Source organism: Microtus ochrogaster, linkage group LG1 (assembly GCF_000317375.1).
Source record: "Microtus ochrogaster isolate Prairie Vole_2 linkage group LG1, MicOch1.0, whole genome shotgun sequence".
Taxonomy (NCBI): domain Eukaryota; kingdom Metazoa; phylum Chordata; class Mammalia; order Rodentia; family Cricetidae; genus Microtus; species Microtus ochrogaster.
This window is the reverse complement of record NC_022027.1, coordinates 34,760,564-34,786,173: the sequence shown is the minus strand read 5'-3', so window position 1 is coordinate 34,786,173 and position 25,610 is coordinate 34,760,564. Positions and strand designations below refer to the sequence as shown.

General features: G+C 35.9%; 1 protein-coding gene across 1 annotated transcript in view; it reads right to left on the bottom strand.

Moving 5' to 3' along the window:
- LOC101982221 (transmembrane serine protease 11F) overlaps positions 1 to 25,610 on the bottom strand; it is a 45,204-nt gene that overhangs the window by 1,451 nt on the left and 18,143 nt on the right. Inside the window, exons 2-9 of the mRNA XM_005359416.2 lie at positions 24,305 to 24,459; positions 21,426 to 21,544; positions 12,507 to 12,574; positions 11,062 to 11,225; positions 8,215 to 8,253; positions 6,370 to 6,571; positions 2,502 to 2,761; positions 1,561 to 1,703 (exon numbers count right to left, since the gene is read on the bottom strand). Coding sequence (XP_005359473.1) covers positions 1,561 to 1,703; positions 2,502 to 2,761; positions 6,370 to 6,571; positions 8,215 to 8,253; positions 11,062 to 11,225; positions 12,507 to 12,574; positions 21,426 to 21,544; positions 24,305 to 24,459 — 1,150 coding nt within the window. The remainder of the gene's footprint in view (positions 1 to 1,560; positions 1,704 to 2,501; positions 2,762 to 6,369; positions 6,572 to 8,214; positions 8,254 to 11,061; positions 11,226 to 12,506; positions 12,575 to 21,425; positions 21,545 to 24,304; positions 24,460 to 25,610) is intronic.

The window sequence follows — 25,610 nt, the reverse complement described above, 5'->3', positions numbered from 1 at the left end:
GGGAATTGAACTCAGGACCTTTGGAAGAGCAGGCAATGCTCTTAACCACTGAGCCATCTCTCCAGCCCCTTTGTTTTGTATTTTTAAGAACAAAACGCAGGTGCTAAAATATTTTAAAGAGGTATTTGACATAACTAGAGTAGCATATTACAAATATTGCTAATGTTTATCTGGCAAATGCACTAAAGAAGTACAAGACAAAAAATGGGATGAGGAGCTGGAAGCTATGAGGTGAGAGAAAAGAAGAAGAGAGAGGGAAGAAAAATATAGAACTGGTGAAACAGGAGTTATAAAAAGATAAAAAAAATCGAACAGATTCAATCAGCAACTTGATATGGGGTATGAAGAGGAAAACATTCTGGAAATCATTAAAGAATCAAGAGAAGACAATGTTTCAATAAAAGGGAGTAGTAAGCATTAGTAATGTTGTATGGGCTTTAAAGAAAAGAACAACGTCAAAGATGCCTGTTAGAATTTAACATTGCTGCCACTGATGAGTCATTAAGGGGAACTATTTGGGGAAAATAATGGGGAAAACCCAATAGTGATGGCTGACAGTATTAAAGGAAGTGAGAAATAGAGACAATAGGCATAGACATTCTTTCCAAATATTTTATAGCAAAACCACAAAGTAGGGTTCTAGCTGGAGGTATCCATCTAGAGATTTCCCCACAATACTTTTGAATAACAATAATAAAATGAAATCAGTTGCAAAGTAAATGTTTACTGTAAGTAAGAGACTCAGTCAGTGCTAGTGTGAACTTTCCCCCAAAGGCCAGTGAAGGCAGGAACTTGAATGGAGAATGGGGGGAGGAGGGATGGGCCATAGAGAAGAGGTGACTTATAGAGCTCTCCCTTGAACAAGAGTGGTTTGAAACTATAAGTCAATAAATGGAAAAATCTGTACAAATTTACAACTATGGAATGAATACACTTATAGACAATCAGTGAGCCACAAGAGACATACAAAAGGAAATTATAGTATTGGATGGCTAGATCAGAAAAGAAGAAAGATCTCAACTAAATATAACGTTCCTTGAAAATGGAGAAAGTGAACAAACTAAGGTCAAAGTTGGCAAACAGAAGGAACTAGAGTACAGAGCAGAGATAAAATATACAGTAGAAAAGCAACAAGAAAAAGGCACATAAGAGTTGCTCTTCTCACTGTTCTCTTCACAATAGGTAGAAGATGGAAACACTAGATGTCTTTCTAGTGAAGAAAGGGTCATAAAAAATGTACTACAACAGAATTCTCTTCAGCAATAAAGAAACACAATATCATGAAATTTGATGGGTAGAACTGGAACACATACTAATGTATAAAATGGACAGAATTATATAGTGCTAACTATATCTTGCTACATTGAAAGTAAATAATAATATAATAACATGATAAATATAAACAACAATTAATAAAATAATAAAAACATTATAGTAAAGGTGCTTTGCTTTGGGTTTGTGAACATTAAGCACTCAGGAAAGTTGTTCTATTCCACGCTAAGCTCAGAAATTGCTAAGAGAAACTTCCCTCTGAAGGATTGACTTTGGCTTTCAACATACCTTACATGCATCTACTTTTCCTTCCATGAATCCAGCGCACAGCATGCCCGGAGTTATCAGGCCGTCATACACTTCCTTTCTGTTACACACATCAGTGCCTATGGTTTCCACCCTGGCTTGCCGGAGTTTATTTTGTGTAGGCCCTATTACACAACACAAATAAACAAAAACATAATGTGCTTTTAAAATATGGTTGTACCTTTAATACAGACTAGAGCCAAAGCACAAACTATTTTATGTATATTGGTTTATACTAAATTGTATTTTCTCTAACCCTACTGTCTCCATGAAAGAAGTCAACCATACAAGCCTCAGAACTGTATCATATTGGTGGTTCCTCTACAGTATCTTTTAAAACCGCACACAGATGCTAAATGTATACAAGGCTTTTCATGCTAACACACCCTGCAGTCTTCACTGGATGCGCAGAGAGTTCAACCACACTAATCTAGTCTGAGTTGCATGACAAACAAATTCACTATTTTTTTCAGCTAATATTAAAGCAGAAATCAGGACACAACACAGAGAATCATTCTTCCTGATGTCACTTGTAGTGTATTCTTTTGGGCAGGGGGGTGTTGAAACAGAATTTCTCTGTAGCTTTGGAGCCTGTCCTGGACTTAGCTCTTGTAGACCAGGCTGGCCTTGCTGTCCTGAAACTCACTCTTGTTGACCAGGCAGGCCTCAAACTCACAGAGATATGCCTGCCTTCAATCACTGTCACCTAATTTTTTGAGCCATTATTTAAATGTTAGGTCTCTCACTAAATCTGAATTAATTAATTACAGGTGTGAGCCCCACAGTTGGCTTTCATGTGGGTGCTGGGGACCCTAACTCATATCCTTTTGCTAGCACAACACTTTGTCAACTAAGTCTCAGCCCCTGCACCATTATTTTTAAAAATATATTTTTGTATAAAAAAACAGGATGAAACTACTCACCATCATCTACAATAGACCCGAACCCTGTGACAAACACACTTGTTTTCGGTGGCAGTTTCATAGATGCATCTGGGAGGCAGACTCTTTGAACCACGTTTGAAAACTCTACACGGGTAGTGAGCTGGGCTAGAGCAATGTCATTTTCATTGCTTTCTCTGTGGTAATCTTCATGAATGATAATCTTGCCAACACTTCGCTTCACGGCCGGTGGTGTTATAGTTGTACCAAAAGTAGCAATCCATTTACTTGGGTCTCTGTTTCTACAGAAAATTAAAGGATAAGATTTGTGATGGTTCACGTTGCTTTCTTTAATAAAGAAGGTCAAAATTATATTTCTGCCCAGCTTTTAGAATGAAGCACTTGAAAAGTTTCTATGGTGAGAGAATTGACAGCTGGTGGCACTGTGAAAAAGAGTTTTCCTGTGGTTATAGCAAATAATTATACGTAAGTTATTTAATTATCGGTTTCCATATTTTAAGTTTGTGCCTTGTTAGAGTTCTTTGTATTCTCATTCTTTTCTTTCAAAGAATTGTGCAGGCATTACTTTGCTTTCTTCTAGACAATGAGCATCCTAGTAGGCAAGTTCCCTCTCCACCAAAACACCCATCTTGATTTGACAACTTGCTTGTTGGCTCTTGTTTACTGTGATCTTTGAAGCTAAGTGGAATGTGTCTAATGTGAAGTTCCTCACACGCACAAAGGTTTTCCTCCACCCATGCCCACACCCCTTCCTGACATTCAAAGGTTAAGCTGCCCTTACTGGAAGCAAGTCTCACACAGACCTTTGCTGTAGTCTGTTTAGCCTCCCACTTAACCAACTCTCCTTTCACGTAGCTGCTTTACTTTCCCAGAGTTACGTCACAAATTACCTCCAGCGCAACCAACTCTTACCTGCTATAATTTTTTTCTCCAAAGTCCATTTCAGTCCCTTTAGAATTATTCATATTACGAATGATTAGACATATACAGAAACCAGACATTGTCTGGATGAAGGGAAATTAGGTAGAAGGAAGTCACAGGTGAGAATTTTAAAAAGGAATTTCCTCGTTTATAAGGGATTACCATGTTGGTCAATCATCAACTCTCTTCTTCTTTTTAAAAATGTTTTTTTTTATTTGTGAGTTGGAGATTACATGTACATGAGTATAGGTGTCAGTGGGGGCAAGACACATCTGATCTGTTGGAGTTTGGGGTGCAGGCAGTTGTCCCATACTTAATGTGTCTCCTGGGAATGGAACTTGTGTCTTCTCTGAGAACAGAATGCTTTCCTAACCACAGGGCTATCTCACCAGTCTGTGAACATTATGTTCATCCTACCTGCTCTGAAGTCAGGGCTCTTCCTTCCTTGCTTCCTTCCTTCCTTTCTTTTTTTTTTTAAGAAAAAGTGTTTCTTTTATATTTTTGAGATTATAATTACATCATTCCCCCTTCTCTATATCATCAATTTTTAAGAGTAGTAAAAGGTCATGCATTTTCAAAGTGCACTAGATTGTCCAGGGATGACAAGACAGAACAGGAGCCGAAAGAGAGTTCTTCTCTCATCTGTTTATTCATTGTTTGTTTGTTTGTTTGTTTATGGAACATTTGTTTAATGTAGACTCATTAGGACTGGGACCATCATTTGATACCTAGACATTCACTACTAGAATTCTAAGAGTGATAATGACTAACACTATTCTAGGAGTTAAGGAGATTACAATTTTGAATAGCAAAATAGAATGGCCATCCCTTTGTGCATCATCAAAGATTCATAACAGGCTCAAACATGCTGCTTTGTGAACAGAGACACTAAGAGATACTCAGACCTTGCTACATCTTGTCTTCCTACATCTTGTCAAAAACTTTTCCTGACTCACATGGTTTCTTAAGACTGAAGCAAACTATGAAAGCAGACTTTCATGAACATGGAATGCTGGGATTGGACTGAAATACCATTTTTAAATATGCTCTTTCTATGGAAAAATTCATTTATTAAAATAGGAAGGTTATTTGAATAACTTCTATATTATCTTCAAAATATCACTTTATTCCCTTTTTAAATAGTATTCTAAGTATATAATTATGTGAAATTATGGTACTCTGAAAATATTATTCCTTTTCCTCAGGATCATCACTTTATTTAGCTATTTGAATTATTTTTACCCAGTACCTGATGTGGAATGTCCTCCTGTATATGTGTTGCTTTTATTAGTTAATGAATAAAGCTGCTTTAGCCTATGTCAGGGAATAATATAGCCAGATTGGAAGATTTAGATAGATAGGTAGGTAGGTAGGTAGATAGATAGATAGATAGATAGATAGATAGATAGATAGATAGATAGATAGAGATAGAGATATCTAGAGAGAGAGAAAGAGAAGGTGGAATCAAAGAGATGTCAATAGCTGCCGAAAGAGAAAGATGCTGCTGGGCTGGAACCTTCCCAGTAAGCCACAGCCTGGTGGCAATACACATATTAATAGAAATGGGCTAATCTAAGATGGGTTAATTTTAGGCTAGAAATAGCCTAAGCTAATAGGCCAAACAGCGTTGTAATTAATATGGTTTTTGTGTGATTATTTGGCTCTGGGCAGCCGTGAAATAAATGAGCAGTCTCTATTTACAAGTACCAAATATGCTGCTATATTTGCCATATTAAAAAAAATCTTTCATTGACATTAACTTTCAAATTTCTCTGGCATCTCTCATTTATACAGTCCTTTAAAGTAGTTTTAAAGCTACTGCACTTGTTCCTTCAATTATCTTTTGAATAGATTCCCATTCTTATCACACTATGAAAAATTACCTTCTTAAGGTCAATAGTAATTTTTACTTTATCAGCTTCAACATCCAATTCTTATGTATGTCTGTCCATCCCCAGACAGCTCACTGGGCTCATTGAAAGGAGTGTTTATATCAGTACTAATATTAAGCTGACATTCTGGTTATTATTTCTATTTTATAAATACTTTCACAAACACATAAAAACAAATTTTGGGTGACTGTAAGGACATGAACATGCCAGAAAGTCTTAGTAAGTAAGTGTTCATCATGAACATGGTACTAGTTGCTTTGGGATTCATAGATATGAAATTGTGAGTTTCTTCATCATTGAAAGAGGAAGAGATAACTTCAAATTTATTAGGTCTTTCTCATTATACTTTGTCTGTAAAGAGACCGCTTAAGTGTCTTGGAATCATTCTGTTTACGTCCTTAAAAAAACCGGATAAAAGGCCTCCAATAGTACCAAGGAAAAGCTGCTTTAGGAGCACACATAGACCATGTCACTGAGCAAGCAAAGAACTTTCATTTAGAGCCCGTCCTGTTTCTTGAGATTCTCTCTATGCTAATGGCAATCCCCAAGGGAGAAAAGACCAAGTCCCTTAATCTCCAGGCTCTCTAAAGAGTCTATGAATGACTGAGTTTTGAGAGAAACAACCCAGAAAGCCAAGCTGAGAACCTGGACTCTGCTATACAGGACCAAAATATCATGCTACAAGGGCAAAGTGACACCTCTATTAGCCTTCTGAAACTTCCATGGAGTTTCCTTGAAAATACAGTGAGAAGAGAATGCTCCAAAACAAATTTCAAAGCCTTTTCCCTCATTGTAATGAAATAATCCTGGATATTGATGGTGGGAAATCAATTGATTAACCGGTGGGGAAGCAGGAGAGAAGTCAAGTATATCAGTCTTTATGGTGAATAGCTTGTAATATAAGGAAGATAGCGCTAGAATCAAACTGCACAAACCAAACAGGTATATACCCTGTAGAGGGCAGAGAAGGTGCAGACTGGAGGACAAGCTGGTGAGACTGAGCTGTTCCTTTGCATTAAACCAACGGCAAGAGAGGACTAAGGAAACCAAAGCTCCCCATTGCCCAGTGAACTTACTTCCAGAAGCAGTGAGCTGCTGTCAGGAGCCATGTGTTGCTAATGAGGGTGGCTCCACACTGATGGCCAGCCCCTATGAGCTGGAGGCTGGCCTGCCATGGCCATTCTCCTTCCATAGCTGTTTCCCTTCCTTGGACAATTCGCTCAGTAGTAGAGGATGCTGGCAATGGCATGTTTGAAGATGACATCCTTATCCCACATCCTGACAAAGAAACACGTAGTAGTTTGTTCTCATTACAATAGAGGGAAATTTCATGACTTGTATTTAGGGAAGTCACTAATAAAATCTTTTTTGCTTCAGCAACTCTTTATGCCATTCTTAGCAGTCACTGGTGTGTGTGTGTGTCTGTGTGTGTGTATGTATAGTGTTTATTACTCTAAAGTTCAGAAGAAATGAAGAAATACTTACCAATATGCTTAGGCATTTAGTTCTAAAATCAGCTCGTTTCTCTCTATAAAACATTGACACATATTTCTAATCCCAGCATTTGGGATGCCTATACAAAAATTTTGTCAGTCTTTGGCAGCTGGGGCTACAGAGAAAGTCTCGCAAACAAACAATATAAACCAATAATATAAATTGAAAATAACAAGTGAGCTTAAATAGAAGCAAAAACAGAAACAACTTTACTGGGTGCAGAATAGATTTGAAAGTTTGAAAGTGCAGTCAGCTAGACTGACCAAATGTTCTGCCAAGGGAAGGTGGCTTTGGACTTTTACATTAAGTGTGAGTGTAATAACGTAGCATCCTTTGAGGAAGAGAGATGAGATTGTGAAAAGTTCACAGATTACAAACTAATGCAAACTCTGGTGATCATAAATTTTGAAAGTCTCTTGGAATGTCTAAGTCAAGAAATAAGCAATAAACTGACCAGTCTTGTGTGCCTCATACCTGTTAAGATATAATTAGTCTGGGGAAATCATTCTCTATGATGGATTGAGTTCCTGATAGGAGATATCTTTGTGGTAACTTGCCTATGTCAGCAAGTAATTAAAGTATAGAAAAATATTTGTGTTCTCCTATTGATCATTCTAGAGTCATTCTGTCATTTATTTTTATAAATACATAGGTTATTACTAAACATCAAAAATGGCTATATATTCATATATATATATATGCATGTATGTATGTATGTATATGCATGCCTTGGAGAGGAACGCAAATTGCTGTACATAACCTAGCTAGTGAGTGACGCAGTGGTATATAACATTAGGATAATCCACATCTAAATCAATAGAACTTTACTGTTGAGTGACAACCCATCAGTGAATATAGGTCATGATTTATCCTCCATGTGACAAGTAGAATCAATTTATTATCTTTGATATATTTTACGCAAATTTTATTTTCTAAAATATAAGAATAGTTTAGAAAAATTCTTATTTGCTGCTGTCAAATCTTCAACTGATCTAACTTCAAACCAACCTTTGAAAAGCCTTGCAAGTGTTCTTACAGCACGGATAGTAGGCACATATTTACCTACATGACTCAGAATATATTCAGGTGTGATGAGTGAAGCAGGGAGAAAACCTCAAACACTTGAAAAGTGAAAACTTCAACTTGGTTCTCTCTTAAATCATGAGAGAATATTAAAATACTTTAAGAATATTAATATAATATCTAAAATATTACACAACATATATAAAGGATAGAAAATAAAATCACATTGATATATATACCTAATATGTGACATATTAAGAACAGAAATGGAAAGACTAAGTATTTGATTTATTGAAGATATAAAAAGAAATAGAAAATCTTGTGATCTGTACTAACATTTTTGTGATTCTTATCCATTCTCTTTATTAAGAAATAAACACTTAATTGTGGACTTTGGGACTTACGACTATTGAGGAGATTTCTCATCTTTTTGCTGTCAATAGCTGTAAGAAGAGAACACAAGTTAGTTGACATGACAGCACAGTCTCTTTCCTGTGTTATTTTACTCACAAGTTTATGAATAGCATTGTTAATTATTTAAAGTATCCGTAATTTATGAAGACATTGAAGTTTTCATAGCCGAGTAATATACAACAATCATCTGACTCAATCATTGATTCAAATAATAGAATTTCATTTGATAATCAACTCAGAGCATCTTATTTTATGATTTTCCTTTCAAAAACATGTAAAACAGTTAGGAATGAAGGAGCAAGGGTAAATGTGCTGGTAGCTTTTTTTTACAGTGCTGTAGCCAAAGTCAAAGAAGTGAGTCTCTAATTTCCATCAAATGGTCAATGATGAAGGCAGACTCTCAGGGCCCAATTTCAAGGTCCTAATCTAACAAGAACTGGGAATTCTCTCCATGGATCTTGCCGACTTCTCCCTGAGATCCTCTCATATTGAAGTGCCTGAAAAGTTAGTGACTTGACACTAAGAGAAGAGCATGAAGTTCCTTCACTTAAAACCTGTCCAAAAACTCTGTTCATTCACACTTCTTATCCCACATTTATGCCCTGTGGAGAGGTAGCCAGAGACTAGCTAGTGGTCCAGTGTGAGCAGATCCTGCCTTATCAGTCTTTTTTATCCCTGCGATTAGCTTCCCTTCTTCCCCAGACATGGCTGCTCAGGAAAGAAGGTCTTGGGATCTACTGTTGAGTAGGGTTAGAGAATTCATCTATGACCCATTCTTCAGAGAAAGGTAGGTGGTCTCAGACTCCCAGTACCTGGTTTGGAAAAGAGGGACCTAGTTGCTATTGTTCACCTTCTAGCAAAAGAGAGAAAAGTAGGGAGAGCAAGATCCAGAAAGAAAGGTCTTTGAAGGCCCTTAGATTTACTTTAGTTCAAAACACTCCATGCCCAACAACATATTTTAGATTATTCCATTGTGTTGCAAAAGTCCAAATAGGAATGTAAGCCCCAAGCCTTACTAGGAATTTCACATACATGTTTTTAATGAATGGTGTGTATGTGATGGAAAATATATGTAAATGAATTTGTTATCAAGTGTTGTCTTGGGATATTCTCATTTTGATATAAAAACAGCCTGTATTATAAAAATGTCATTGTATAGGCCAAAAATACTGTTGATAACTGTAAGAAATTCTATAACTATAACATGCAGTGAACTCTGATCATTTACATTTTCCTTTAAGTCTGTGATCATGACTTGGAAATAGCTACATTATCAATAGCCAGGATTTTCTCTGAGGATCCTCTTTCCAGAGTGATAAATAGGTTCTAGTTTCTCTTGGAGCAAAATGTTTTAACAATAAAAATAATACATAGTAAATAGCATGATCATCATGTCTAACTACCTATGTAATATACAGTCTAATTTGACTTAAAGATGTCCAAGAAGATTCTGCAAGTCTCTTCTCTCTTTTATAAGAAATCAAAAGTAACTAAACTTAGAAATTCATGAGCTACAGTGAAGGAGCTGGAAGGTCTACTGTCCTGAGATGTAGACAGCTATAAAAATAGGTACTAAGGAAGTAAATGAAAAAGAGACCAGTCCAATTCTTTCATCATTTAAGACAGTATTTTATTTAAAAAATATTTTATTCCCTAATTGCATTTTTTTATAGAACAAAAGAATCCCTCCAGATTTCTAATTAGCTCTAAGGGACTTTTCATTTTAATTTCATAAACTATCTGAACTTAATTTTCTTCTCTCTTCTACTTTGGAGAAAACAAGGACTTTACTAATAATTTTTCTTTCTTTTGGAAGTAACAGGGAAATAATGAAAATATTTTGACTAGAAATGTCAGAGGACCTCTTCATAGTTTATGTTTCTCTTATTTCAGAATCATTCTTTATATACATGATTGTGTCTTTGATATAAAAATTAACTCTTGAGGATGTAAAGATGGTTCAGGAATTAAGAGGACTTATTGTTCTTGCAGAATACTTGGGGGATCTTAGCATCCACACCTGCCTGTAATCCCTACACCAAAGGATCAGACATCGTTCAGGCCTCCATTAGCATCTCCACACACATGCACCTGAAGTTAAACAGGCACACACACATACACACTCACACAAATGGGGAAAAATTATATAAGACAAACAAACAAACAAAAACTCTCTAAAATGTACCTATAAAATGATTCTGAGATTCATAATATTTCTGTTTAATTTTGGCTACTTTTGCTGATTCTTGTTTCAGGGCCTTGTTTGTTGTCCAGCTCCCCATGTAAAATGTTGAAAATAATGTCCACCCTTTGATGGATCTTAAAATATTCAATAACATTTGGTTAAAAAACTTAGAAACTTTGTCAAAAGTCTCATAAGTATAGAAAAAAAGTATAATTCCAAATTTTACCTCATAGTGAGTTTTTATTTTAGGTTTTCTCAATGCTGATATGTTTCCATTTCTTTAGTGTGAATGTGTGTGTGTATGTGTTGTGTTTGTGTGTGCGTGAGCACACACTCATGTGTGAGCATGCACATGCATGCACACACTATGTACATACAGGAGCCCAAGGATATCAGAAGGGTGTCAACTACATTGGAACTTGGCATGCAGGTAACTGTGCACTGGCATGTGGATGCTGGGAAGTGAACCTGAGCTCTTTGCATGACTAGAAAGTGTTCTTAAATTCTGACTCATTTCTCCAGGCCCATTGATATATTTACTAGTGGCGAGTTTGTGAAATGGGAAGCTACACGAACCAGATTCTTATGACAACTGCAGGCAATTGCAATCAAAGGGAATTGGGAAAATGGCAAACAGCAACAAAATACTTACGTGTGAGGCTAAATGATGGTTTATTTATAGTCAGAGGCAACTGTTTGATCTTCAGACCTTGGTATAAGGTCCTTTCAATTTTTTTCTTGATTCGTTCAGCACTATCAGTAGATGGGTATCGAAACATTAGCACCATAAGAATGTTCACGCCCTGTTCATCTGGACTGGAGCAAAACAGAAAAATGATTCCATCTCTGCACTCTCCATCAACTTAAAGAAACATTGTGGATGATATCTGTGCACACGAGACTTAACATTGCATCCAGATAAGGGAGCAAGATGGAACGCATGACAATAATGAGTGCTGCAAACACTGCAGAAGAGAAAGCAACATAATGGAAATAAGAAGAGTATTCTCCATCTTTCCTCAGTTTGGAGAGTTCTGTGAGGGGCCCGTGAAACCATACTTTGTGTTCACTTGAACAGGTTGCTTTTAAAGACATTTTGAATAAAAGCAGTAAGGTGGCTGAGGTCATTATTCTCCAGTGAAGTGTGGCAGAGACAATGTGTGTGTGCGTCACCTCCATTCTTCTTTGCCTTCTGAACATAAAACTCTACTGCATTTCTTGTCTGTCTTGAGTGTACTCAACCGCTCTCCTGAATTCTTCCCCTACTGCCAGGTCTTGTGCTTCTTTTGTATCAGGCAGAAGTAGAAGATCACGTGACAAGTCAATACTATAATGCCTACTGGCACCTACTCTTTTTCCCCCACTTTTGACTCTTTGAGTTGAGTCGCAATAGATATTGTATTAAAACACTGATATTCTGGTATTTGGTATAAATGTAATAAACAAAAATTTCTATAGGGAATAATTTATAAAGATAAAATAATTTGATCGGTGATTCAAATACAGAAATGTATGTCGTGATTAAGGGATGGAAAGCCTGTAGTAGACTTTAGAGAGTGAATTTACTCAGGAAGGAAAATAAAAGAAGAAAGGGGGATACACAAAGGAAAAGACATAAAACGACTAATTACCACTAAGAAGTTAGCCATATATATCCTAACATTCTATCAGCCACTTGTCTTTTATCTCTATCAGCCACCTATTATCCCCTCTATCTTTTTATCATCTATCTATTTATTTGTATATGTATATATATAATCTATCAATTATCTAGCTATCTCATCTACTTATTATCTACTAGATAATAGACTACCTATTTGTCATCTCTATATATCTCTATCATCTATCTAATTATCAAACTAATCAATCACTTCTGTATGTATCTGTCTATCAACTATCTAATTATCACCAATCTGTCATCTCTCCATCTATCTCAGTGTGAAATCTAGAGCTTTTAAACATTATCTTAAAACATACATAGGAGCTGGTGCGATGGCTCAGCAGGGAAGGGTGCTTTCCATCAAGCCTGATGACTTGAGTTTGATCCCTGGAATCCACATGGTGGAAGCAGAGAACTGACTCCTATAAGTTACATACCTTATCTTGATAACGTGGGACTTGATGAATCTACCCACTCCAGAAGAACGTCGGAATATCCTAGACATCTGATAAAAAATTAATAAATAAAAATGTTAGTCCTGAGAAACATTATATTTTATCTATCAAGAAATTTTTGGTAAAGAACAGGTTTTTAGTTGATTTTCATGATCCATAGTGGCTTTCAACAGAGAGCAGACTAAATCTGTGTTCAAATCCTCATAGGACTGAACAACTTTTTCAAAATGGTCAAATTTACTGAACCTCTGTAAAATGGGAGTGACTGTGATATCTGCCTTAGAGATTTGATTTGCAAAATAAAATTGGGAGCTGGAAAGATGGATCATTGGCTAAGAATCCTTTTCTGAAATCATAAGGATTCAGATATGGATCCCAGTACCTGTAAGATAACCCAGGTTTCCTTCCAGAAATTCCAGCTCTTGGCGGCTGCAGAAAGTTGCTGCTTTTAGCCTAGCTCCAAAAGCAAGCATCCTGGGTCCAGGGAAAAACTGTGGCTCAAAGAAACAGGTGAAAAGTAATATACATAAGAGGATACTCTATGTGATATGCTCTCCTGGCCTTGTATGTTCACAGAAAGGTATGCACGTGCACTTACATAGACGCCCCCCAAACACACACATACTCAGACAAATAGAATTTTAAAAAGTAAATAAAATTACATTATATGTTTGATATCTAGCAAGCTACTTATGTAATAATTTCAGTCTTATTTATCAATTCAATTAAAGAACTGGGTTATTTTTAAGACATCAACCTCAGTTCTAAAAAAGCCCAGCATCCTGTTTGCTACACTCTATGGCATCTAATCTGCCACTGTCACCATGTCGGTTGACTTTGTCAGTGATTACTATATCACTTGACCATTTGAATGACGATAACAGCTCTGACACCTCACTGTCTCACTGTGAGTCATTGCTCTGAGGCATGCAGAGCCTAACACCCATTGCACCACACTGTATATCATGAGCATGACAGTCCTCAATCTTTCCAGACTGAACCTGTGAAGGATTGGGATGTTCAGAGAACTTATTTCCTAAAGAGCCCTGATTCCCTAAAAGGAGGCATGCTGAAACTTACCCTCAAAGAGCACTGGGATGACCATCAAAAGGCAGAAGACACAGTTCTATGTTAACTGAACCAAAGAATACTTATGAGCTAAGTCTCACACTCCAACCCCCAGATACTACACACTTTGGGAACAAGGGGTTCTGTGTTCCTGCTCTATATACTTTCTTCCTCTCCAGGACTCTGCAGAACCATTACAACACTCAGAAGATTCTACCTTTTAAATAGTGAACCCATTTTCCTTGTTTTAGCCTAGTGGCTAAACTATTGTCATCTTCTTAGAACCCTGTGTTATATGATCCTTTTTGTTCTTGCAGTTTACCTCCACAGTGCAAGCAAAATTGACACCTATTAAATAGAAAGATGCATATATTAAGCTCTTGCTTCCAGACAGTATCTCCCTCAGTGTAAGTGGTATTAGGCTTTCTTCTTTGTTGGTCCCATCATCACTCTGCCTTCACTTGAGGTCCACCTCTGCCTGTCTGTGGTTTTACAAAAAATAATATGAACATGTAGACCGATTCCATAAATTGGTTACCATGAGGTATATATCAGTAAATGAATGAACAAAAAAAATGTTGTGGTATAAATGCATAATGGATTTTAAGTCATATGGAAGAATGAAGTTATGTTATTTTTCAAGATAATAAATGGAACTAGAAAGAGCAGAGTAAGAAAAATAAGTTAGACTCAGAAAGACAAATACTACATTCTTTCTCATATGTGAATCCTTGATCTTATGTATAAAATACCTTAAACATATTAAAGTGTGTGTATATATATATATATATATTGAAGTATTAGTATAAGAATCTGAGAAAAGAAAGAGGGTAGGGAAGGTGGGAGGGAGATAAAGGAGACTGTCTTAGAAGTTAATATGTTAATATGTTTAAAGTTCAGGATAAATGTAAATGAAAATATATTTCTAAAGTCAATCACTGTGTACATGAATATACCAACAAAAATTTTTTTATTGGAAAGGTACTAGAGAGATGGTATGGTTTGGGCATTAAAGGATAGGTTCACAATGAAAACACCATTTTTTTAAAAAAAGTTTGTGTGGATTTACTAAGGGCACAACTCAAAAAGTCAGTTAGTATAAACTAATAAGTTTCCGAGTTAAAAAAAATGAAATAAAAGATTGCCATTTATTTTATAAAAAAATTAACTTTTTTCTTAGAAATGATTATTGTAGTCATTTTTTTGAAGAAATTGAATTTTTATTGATATAATTCCCTTGAGAACTCAAAAATATGATGCCTAGTATAAACTAATTCAATCTTTAAGTTTTTATGTTCCAACTCTAAACATAATTATGCTAATGATTACTTCACTTAAAAATTTTATGTCTAAACAGATGCTAAAATTATTCATTCACCTTAAAACACATCGTTATTGTCTTTCTTGGCTTTAATTCCTGCACTAAAAATGTAAAGTACACTTGAAACAGTGTGTGCCTCTAAGCAGGTTAATGGCTGCTCAGTTATTGTTTGGGTTTTTAAGCTTTGTCCTCGGGCAAGCAACTGTACAAAGATTAAGTTCTTGGGAAAGATAAACTGCTCCTGGATACCAGGAGATACTGATGGAGAATTCTTTTTGAGGTCTACCTATGAAAATAAGGCAAGTTGCACAAGTATCCTTCTACTATAAGGGCAGCTATAGACCAGTAGAGGGAAAGCTCACTGATAGAATGGTCCACTCCAGAAAAGCTTTCTACGGACTCCACAAGTTTGCTTCCTCTGATCTCCAAAATCCTGATCATTCAAATCACACAATTAGCAGTTATGTACCGACTGTGACAGCTCTCAGATTGCTCCATTCTGTCATTACTTAATTTTAATTTTGATTCTATTCTTTTCCATGAATGATCTTCCATTAATAATCAAGAGTATAATTTCTTTGCCGGAAGGGACTGTGCTGACCTTGGCATCATTTATAGCTTTGCAGAAAGTATGTGTGATTGAGTAATTACATATTCATTAATAATTGACTATCTATAGTAATGGCTAAGCTTAATCAGCATTTTAAAGACAAAACAAAACAAAACAAAACACCCAGATCTTATACTGGTTTTTGACTCTTATTATTGCTGTCTTTTTCTTTTATATCACTGATTTATTCATTCAGAACAAATGTAAGTCCCCTGTGTCCAAGGCATTGTAGTAGACACTGGATAAACAGTGCTGAACAAAAACGGTGCCAAGCTTAAATTCAAAATACAGTTAGATAGTAATAAAACAGACATTGATTATCAAGTGTCATTGGCAACACCTGAGAGACAGTAAAGAGAAGGGATCTCCAAGTAGATGAGGCTTAAGTGGTGTTTCAGATGATGCTGATATAGTCTTCTATGGGGAAGGAACAGAATATGCAAAGAATCAGAAAGAAGGCCAATACGGGCAAAGCAAAGTGAGCAAGGCAGAGTGTAGAGAGGGAGCAGTTAGAGCTGAGGCAGGCGAGCATTTGGGAACTTGGGTGAAGAGCTTAGGTTTTATTTTAAGAATATTTAGAAGCCATTAAGAAAATGTAAGAAAACAAATACAATATTTCATTTTCAAAAGGTCATTCTGATTTCTTTGTATATGTGAGATGGATCCTGAGTGGAAGCAGTGATAATTGACGTGAATATGTGAGCTCTTATCCTGGCTAGTTTAGAATGGAGATTATAGACTAGAGATAGGTAGAAATGTGACTTGTCACTAGAATAGGCATGTGGATAATGGAAGTGTAGGTGCTCTGGCAATGAGGTAGACAGAATTGTTTATTGAAAATTCATGGTGAAAAAACACTAGTGCGCTTGAAAAAACACAGTCTTTAAGAAGGGCATTTAAACTAGACTAAATTGAGATGCCTCCAAGTATAAACACCAGGTAGACTATTGAATGAGGGTGAAGCTTTATCTATATAGTTCAAATGGAGCTAAACCTATCTTCATGACTCACAAGATTAGCAGAATTTCAACATCTTGACTATTCTTTAATTCTAAATTTGGCCAACCAAATATGACTGCTTCTTCAAGCATCCATCTAAGGATGGTCATGGGGAAAATGCCCCACTGCTTCAGTTACTAACTTGGAAAAGTATATTAAGCTGGCATTAGCTGTATTTTCAATGTGAAATAAAATAAGGAACAACATTAGCCCCAAATCATTGTTTGATCCCCTGAAACCAGCCACTTCTGAAACCAAGTGAGTCTGTACTTTTCCCCACTGTCTTCATTTTACTTAGCTGTTTTAACTTACACTTGTTTCGTGCGATTTAACCCTGAGTGTGTTCTAATGTCAACAGAGGATAACAGCACAAACAACAGAAAGAGAAGCAACAACGGACTATCCCTCAGGTGATTTAGAGATGTTGGCCAATGGAGATTTACTTTTATAGTTGCTTATCCAACAAATAAAAGTGTCTTTTATTTTTTTAGAAATTTCTTAAGACAGGCTGGAGAGATGGCTCAGTCATTAAAAGTTAAATCAAAAGGACAAGAAAAATTTTAAAGTCTTTAGTTTTCTTCTTTACATTACGTTGAATTGTGATGAGAAATTTCAGCATATGAATATTATTCAACAATAAAGTTATGATCGTGGATTAACTAAATTACTTAGTGGATAAATGTACCAGGGTCTGTGAGTACTGGCTGATAACACCTTGCATCTGTACTTCCCGCAGCCTTGTCCTTGTCTGACCTGGGAAACTTGCCCAGTGATGTCTGGGAAGTCATTCTTTAGCTTTTTTAGGCATCACCTCTTGGTGTATGACAAACAACCCAGCCCTACTATGTCTGCTGGGAATCACCTTTGTGATGTAACCTAAGCCCCAGATCTTCCAGACAAATCAAGCTGAGCCTGGACTTTTAAAACCACACCCTTGCTAATATTCTTCCTGTATACATTCCTTCTGTCTCTACATTCTAAATAAAATTTCCTGGAATTATTAGTCCAAAAAAATCATTTAATCAGAAATCTTCGTTAATCAGGAACTTCCAGACACAGAATTTGCTTCTTGGGACTCAAAACAGATAAGAATAAGTTCTCTGGAACCAGAGAACACTGTGTCCTTTTCTGGGAAGTTCTGTTATCACTGATTCCCAATTTTCAGATGAGGCTTAGTCTGCAGTGAGGAAAATATTCAGTAAACTTCAGTGGCAAAGTAAGAGTTTGTATCTTGTGCATTTTTCATATTTCAAATGTTATATCCTTGAATAGGAAGATAATGGGAGGAACCTTAATGCAGATCCTCAAGTGTTAGTGTTGTTTTAGAATGTTTAAAAACTCCTAAAATGGGCTTCAGTAAATGTTCTTACAGCACAAAGGATTCTATGACTATAAAGTGAACAGCTTTAACTGGCCAATCCAGCTAAACTGAGAATGAAACCAATTATAATCTTGTTTCTTTTCTTTGGGGGGCAGAATGTATTTTAATTACAACATTTCTCCCTTCCCTTTTCTCCCTCTATATCCTCCTGAATATACCTCCCTACTCTTCTTCAAATTCATGTCTTTTATATATTGATAAATACATCATGTTCAGTGCACATAATGCTAGCCGTATGCATGTTTTCAGGGTTGATCATTTGCCACTGGGCAACCAACTGATGTGCTCGTCTCTAAGAAAGAGTGCTTTGCCCATCCCCAGCTTTTCACAGTTGCTTTATTTTAATCTGTCTTGACTCTGCCCCAAAGAGCAGAGTATTATACAAGTGATCAAACAGAGAAATCCATGGCAACCCTAATCAGCAGCCCTGAGATTACAGGTTGTTTGTAGACAGAGAAAGGTACTAAGAACAATGACTAACTTTAATATTTCTACTGAGGACCGTGATATAAAGCATTGATTCAAATGTTCATAAGTAATTCTATACCGTCATAATGCTTTATTTAGCCAATCTCTTGGCCATTAATGAAACTATCTATGATCATGATTTGACATAATCTTAGAAAATAGATTCTATAAATATTCACAAAATGGATACAAAAACAATTTATAAATTTATTGAATAGATAGAAAAATAGGTGAATGAGTCATAAGCTACAGTTTTTCTTTACCATCGCAAATATGTTTGGAGTGGAATCAATAACTGGAAAGTTGCAGCTGGCATAAAAGAATGGTGAAAGAAAAATAATTAAAACTAAGAGACTATGAAATGTTTTCTACATTTCTTAGAAGCACAATACTCTTCTAAGAAGGTACTCGTGAATGAAAACTAGTGGGTTGCTTCTTCTTAAAAGATACTATAATCAATTAGGAAACCCTTATTTGTTTATAGTGTACAAGTCTTTACTGTACGAACACTTTAATTCTGTTTGCTGTCCTTTGAAAAAGTGGATCTAGAATGAGAAATTGGGAAGAAAACAGCAAATAAAATACTCAAAGACAGAAGTAGCATCAAGGAGACACTGACTCCTAAGAACTAGTAATTATGAAAAGGTTAATGTGGACTACATCAAAATGAATGGATTTAGGTTCAAGGTGACAGACTTCTCTTTAAAGACCTCACTAAAATTATGTTAGAAATAAGAGTAAGGAAAAGCTCAAACACTGATAAAAAGGTAGGAAAAAATTTCCTTAATAGATGAGAGATTCATTTCATGTCTTGAACTCAGACAACAAAAGAAAAATAACTGAAGTACGATTAATAAACTCAGGGATTGATATTTGGGTTCAACTTGTAGACCCAAAAGTCAAAGCAACCAGTCACTGGCTCGACCTCAGTCCAAAATGGCGATCCTGTCTCCAAGAATCTCCGAAGGAGACTGTGTCTGAGAGCTGATTTCTCCCACTTTATAATCCTCTCTAGTCCTGGGATTAAAGGCGTGCACCACTGGGATTAAAGACAAGCACCACCCAGTTTCTATGGCAACTTGTGTGTCTATTAGGATTAAAGGTGTGTGTTAACCATTGCCTGGCTGTAAGACTGACCAGTGTGGCCGTTTTACTCTCCCGATCCCCAGGCAAGCTTTATTTATTAAAATACAATTGAAATGCCACTACAAGCAGCTGGCTAGAGAGATGACTCAACAATTCATTTCAGTACTGACTGCTTTTCTACAGTACCTAGGCTCTATCCAAGCACCCAGTTCGGGCAGCTTACAACCACCTGCCACTCTAACTGCAGGGAAAACAAATCATTATTTATTTAGTTTTCCTTTAATCCATGGAATCCAATTAGTGCTGCTTATATTGGAATAAGGTATAGAGTGTTGAGAAAACTTGGGGATTGGAAGTGAAGTGTAGATATGACCAAGATACATTGTATACATGTATAAAATTTTCAAACAAGAATACATTTCTAAAAAAGGGTAATATTTTAAAGGAACCATTTAAAGTTCTAATGAAATACATCAAAGAAGTCCTAAATTAGTTACTTATTTTGTGTGGCCCTCTACATTTGAAGCATGTTAAATCAAATCCTAACATGGAAATGTGTGTCTCTGTGTGTGTATGTGTGTGTGTGTGTCTGTATGGGTCTCTGTGTATGCAGGCCTGTGTGTGTGTGTCCATGTGTGTGTCTATGTGTACGTCTGTGTTTTTGTGTTTGTATGTGTCTATGTGTGTGTGTATGTTTATGTGTATGTATATTTGATACAGAAAAGCAAAAATGCAATATTTTCCAAGATAAACTCAAAGAAGACTAGAATCCTAGATGTATTGGATGTACTGAATGTACATTCTGAACAATATATGAGTTCAGAAATCAGTAAATATGGTATTATTAAGCTATTTATCTTAAAATGAGAGATCTGAAGATAGACTGCTTTGGAGAGCATTGAATTCCATATTTAAAAGTCTCATAAGAATGAAAAACTATAGAGAAATGAGGAGGAAGACCTTGTGAAGAAGAAGACAGGTATTATAGATTTTACTGTTTGCAGCAAAAGATTAAGGGATTTTTGGAGCAGCCAGAAGCTAAAATAGATAAGGATAATTCTTTGCTATTTCCTTTCCTGGCACAGCTGACACTTGGTTCTCCTACTTTTGCCTTTTAAAACAGTTAAAGAAAAAAAATATTCTATTGCTTTAAACCACACAGTTTTGTGGTAATTTTCTATGGTAGCCCCAACAAACTAATGTCAACTCACTGTTGATTTATATAATGACACAGCAGATGCTTGTCCTCATCAACTTAGACCATGAAACCCAATATGGTCAAGTTCAACAGAACCACCATATATGGGCTGCCCATGCATGCACCTCAGATGCTACTTATAGAGTGAAACATAGTTTGAGCAATGGAAGATGTTATACACCTCAGTTAGCAGGTTGAAACTGCATTTGTGGAGGAGCTGGTCTGACAGGTAAGCATGGGACTGACTATTGTACCATAGTAGTCCTAAGAGCACTGATTTTTATTTTTAGAAGGAAATGATTTGATTATTTAATTTAAACATGCACGTGACTCAGTTATATATACCATAATTTTTAAATGCAAAAGGCAAAGCCAAGGTCTTAAAAGCTAATTATATTGAATCAGAAGTGTTTTCTCATGCAAATGCAAATGGTACTGATTAAAAAATAATGATATCAATAATATTTTAAAGTTTATATCACCTGTCCATATAAATATAGTATAACAGTAATAAAATTGCAAAGAACAAATGTATAAAGGTTATTTTCAATATATATTACTGATAAAGGTTTATATATAAAAGAGCAAAATCATTAACAAACACTAACAGAAAAGAAATGTACATAGCAGATAACTATTGTGAAATTTAATTAATAAATAGGAAAATGAAAATTAATTCCTTAGTGCGATACAGACTGCTAGCATGACAAATTTGAATAGTCAAATTGCTAAATTTTAAGGACTAGATCAAGATTTCTCATTGAGCTTACCATTCTCTCAATCTGATGACTTCTTTCTATAAACTCTCTTGATGACCTCACCCCATAATTTTCTTTGTATTTGATGTTTGTGACTTGAAAAGAGGCGAGGTAATAGAATGACTTATCATCTGAAAGGCAAGAATGGAAGATCCTGGGTTACACGTGCTGTGTTCCTTGTTCTCACCCCTGATAAATCTATTTCCATTTAAAACAAAAGTTATTGTAGAACTCAAAAATCCCGGCTTATAATTTCATCATATCATTGCAGTTAGCCAAAACAGAAAACTCAGTTCCAAAAGAATGCTGACTGATACACACGCACATGCACATCAAGATTATCCTACATTGGACATGCAACATATAATGAAAAATCAATATCAAAAGAAATCATAAAAGTCGTGTGCCTTATTCCTTTGAACTGTTAATACAGATTTATTACATGCAGGATTTTGATGACACAATTGCCCAAATTTTAAAAATCTATTCTCTTTATAAATTCCCCTATCACCAGCAATCTAGTTTATGCTTTTGTTATCAAGACAATACATACTTCTTGTGAGTACCCCTGCCTCTTCTCCCATTCTCCACACAGTAGCCGGTTCTGTGGAGAGCTGTCCTCGAGACTGCCAATTTGGTGATATTACCTGCTTACCTAAAGCCTTTCCATTTCTGCATTATCATGGGAAGGAGTCTTCTTTTCTACATACTTAGATTTTGTGTTGAAGCAACAGCAAAACTGTGCTTTTCTTTCTTTAGCATCTCCCTCAAGATTTTGTTTCTACTGTTACTTTCCCTAGAAATCTCTTCCATAGGGTGTTCTCTACTGCTTCATCCTATTCTTGACACTACCTCTTTTCAAGATGGTATTGAGAGCACTCGCACTGAGCCAGCAACCACAACTAAAAACCTATACTACACTTGGAAGAGCGCCTACTGTGGTATTCTAAAAGTTTATGCTTTTTTTTTCAATAGAAGGCCAAATTCTGGAGAGGAACTTTGGACTACTTTTCATTCAAAGAGGCAGAAACATTTCCGATAATATTAGCAAAAGAACCCAGAACCATAATTGTCCTAAGCTTTTTTTTATAAAGTACTGAATTAAGAAATAGCTATTTCAATACTCTGTACTTACAAAGTACACAGCATTTTATGTTAAAATTCTCATTTTAATTTAATTACAGTTTCATTTGAGAACATTTTTAGATCAAAAATTATATCAAAGATTTGGAATTAGTAAGAATTACATTTATAAGAGAACAGACATGGCCTAATACTAATACCTACAAGTACTTAATATTACTATTTGGTTTATTTTTTTCTGTTTAAACTGTTGTTTAATCTAGCTGAGATGGAATACCACCACAATTTTATTTCTTCTTGTTGTTTATGAGTTAATTCTAAGAAATTTTTCTGTTTTTTTTTCTTTTCCTTTCCTTTTTTTTTTTCTTTAATGGTCTCTCTAAAAGATTCTGGCTGTTCTGGAACTCACTCTGCTGACCAGGCTGTCCTCAAACTCACAGAGATTGCCTGTGTCTGCTTTCAGGGTGCTGGGACCACCATGCCAGCTAGTATTTTGTTTCTTATTGTTCACTTAAAAGTTGAAAAAGATGCATAACCAATTATTTTTACCTAAATAATTTATGCTGCATTTGATTGTATATATGGTTTCACTTTTATGATCACGGCTTAATTCTTTTTCATGCATGTAGATGAATGAACCGATATTTGTAAAGTTTGTAGCAGACATCACGTTCTAATCAATCACTTTTTACATGCAGTGTCTTAATGGATCCAGACTGTATCTCAATGCATATCGTCACAAGATTTTATAACTGAGTTATTTTATAAGAGCTTCTATTATTTTCTTCAGTGACAGGTATTTTTAGGGATGTTTATATCTATTTATATCTCAATACATTTTAGTATATTAAAACATCAAAAAATAAAAAGGACTTGTGAGAGTCACTGAATTTTTAAACAAAGTGTCAGTCATTTATGTTTATAAATATGCTAAGACAAATGTAAGTGGATCTTAGCTGTGTGTCATGTGACTTATCCTGATACTATTTTCAATACAGTTAGAATTAGTTCTGAGTTTTCCTTTCTCCCCCAGTCATGATACAATTTTCCTTTCAAACATAATGTTGGCTTTGGCTTCTTCAAGATATTTTTGGGGTAACATTTTTATATAATAAGCTATTACTTTCTCCTTTCTTCCCCTCCTTTTTTTTATTTCCCTTCTCCTTTGTTCTAACCCCTCTTCCTTCCTTCCTTCCTTCCTTCCTTCCTTCCTTCCTTCCTTTCTTCCTTTCTTCCTTCTTACTTTTATTTCTTTCCATGTCTTTATTTCTTTGTGGTATGGGGGATCTGAATCCACAACCTAGCACCTCCTAGGCAGTTGCGCTTCTACTGAACAATATTCTCAGCATTCATTACTTTTAATCTTGAAATAGCCTGTTCATTGGAAGTGGCTGACCTTGACTTCACTCTGTAACTCAGGCAGTCCTTGAACTTGTAATTCTCCTGCTACAGTTTCTTGGATACTGGGACTACTAGTTTAGACTACTGAGTCTTATCTATCACAAGCTTTCTATAGGAGATTCAGAAATGTATTGATTCTGAGAAGAGTACTCAACTTGATGCTATTTGTCCTTATTTTGAAATTTTTTTTTTTTTTTTTAATTCTTAGTGTTTCATTTACATGTGCCTATCAGTGTAGTCTTTATTTAAAATTTTAATATTCAGAAATGTGTAATGTAGACTTTCTGTTCTTAGCAAACTATACTTTTACATGAATAAAACTGTATTTACTATTCAATGTTATCAAGATGTCAAATTTTATGCAACAGAGTGCACTTGTACACTCGAGGCATGACCTGAAGACTTACCTTCAACAACGAAATGAGTGACAATGCCGATTGTGATTCCTATGATTGCTACAATTGCCAAGGTAAACAGAGAGAGTCGAATAGGGTCCCAAAATTGTTGCTCTCTTCTTTGGTACTCAATTCGTGGGTATTCAGTTTCTGAAAATTCAACTGGTCTGAGATAAGACAATAAAAAATAGGCAATTCATTAGACTTCATCATGGTTCTTTCTCATGGGCATTTCCTTCTTTCTTTCTTTCTTTCTTTCTTTCTTTCTTTCTTTCTTTCTTTCTTTAATTGAAAATAGATTCAGTGGGGAAAGAGTATAAATTAGAGATCCCCATCTGGTCCCTCAGAAGTCAGGGAACCCTGCAGAAGGAAGGGAAAAGGATTGCAGGAGTCAGAGGAGACGGAGGACAACAGGAGGACATGACCACCGAAACTTGCACATTTTTTTCTTTTTCATTGCTAAATTCTTTTTTTCTTTATTTTATTTTTTTAAAAGAAAACAAACTATCTTTTTTCATTTTGCGTACCAATCCCAGTTCCCACTCCGATTCCCTCCACCTTCCCACAGACCCCACCACCCCATCCACTCCTCAGAGAGGGGAAGGCACATTGTTTTGGGGAAGGTCATATCTAGGCTGAGAAAGGTATCCATCCTAAGAGAATAGGTCCCCAAAAAGCCAGTACAAGTAGCAGGGACAAATCCTGGTGCTTTGTCAATGGCCCCACAGTCTGCCCCAGCCATGCAACTGTCAACCACATTCTGAGAGCCTCGTTTGGGTCTATGCTGGTTCCTCCCGTGTCCAGCTGGTGTTGGTGAGCTCCCATTGGCTCAGGTAGACTGTTTCAGTGGGTGTGGCCATCATAGTCTTGACCTCTTTCCTTATATTCTCACTCTTCCAACTCTTCAACTGGACTTTGGGAGCTCAGTCCAGTTCTCCAATGCAGGTCTCTGTCTCTGAAACAGGTGGGTTTCTTACGTTCATTTCTTTGCCAAACAATCTGCCTTGCTAAGTAGCACTGGGTTCCTTGAATCTCAGCGAGAACACCATAGTGTGCTTACCCTCCCCAAACCACAAGCACAGCACATATTACAGCTAACTTCTATCAATGGGATGATTCCTTTGCCCCAATTTTTGTGTGGCATACTGGAAATTTAAATACTTGATAGTGAAATATAAAGATCAAATTCAAAATTTTATACTGTGTAAGAAATATTTTATGTCATTTAAAGAAGGAAGATTTTAAGCACAACTTTGTGTGGTTCCATCGGTTACAATTGATTAAAAATAAAAGACTTTAAGACTTAAAATAATCTTAA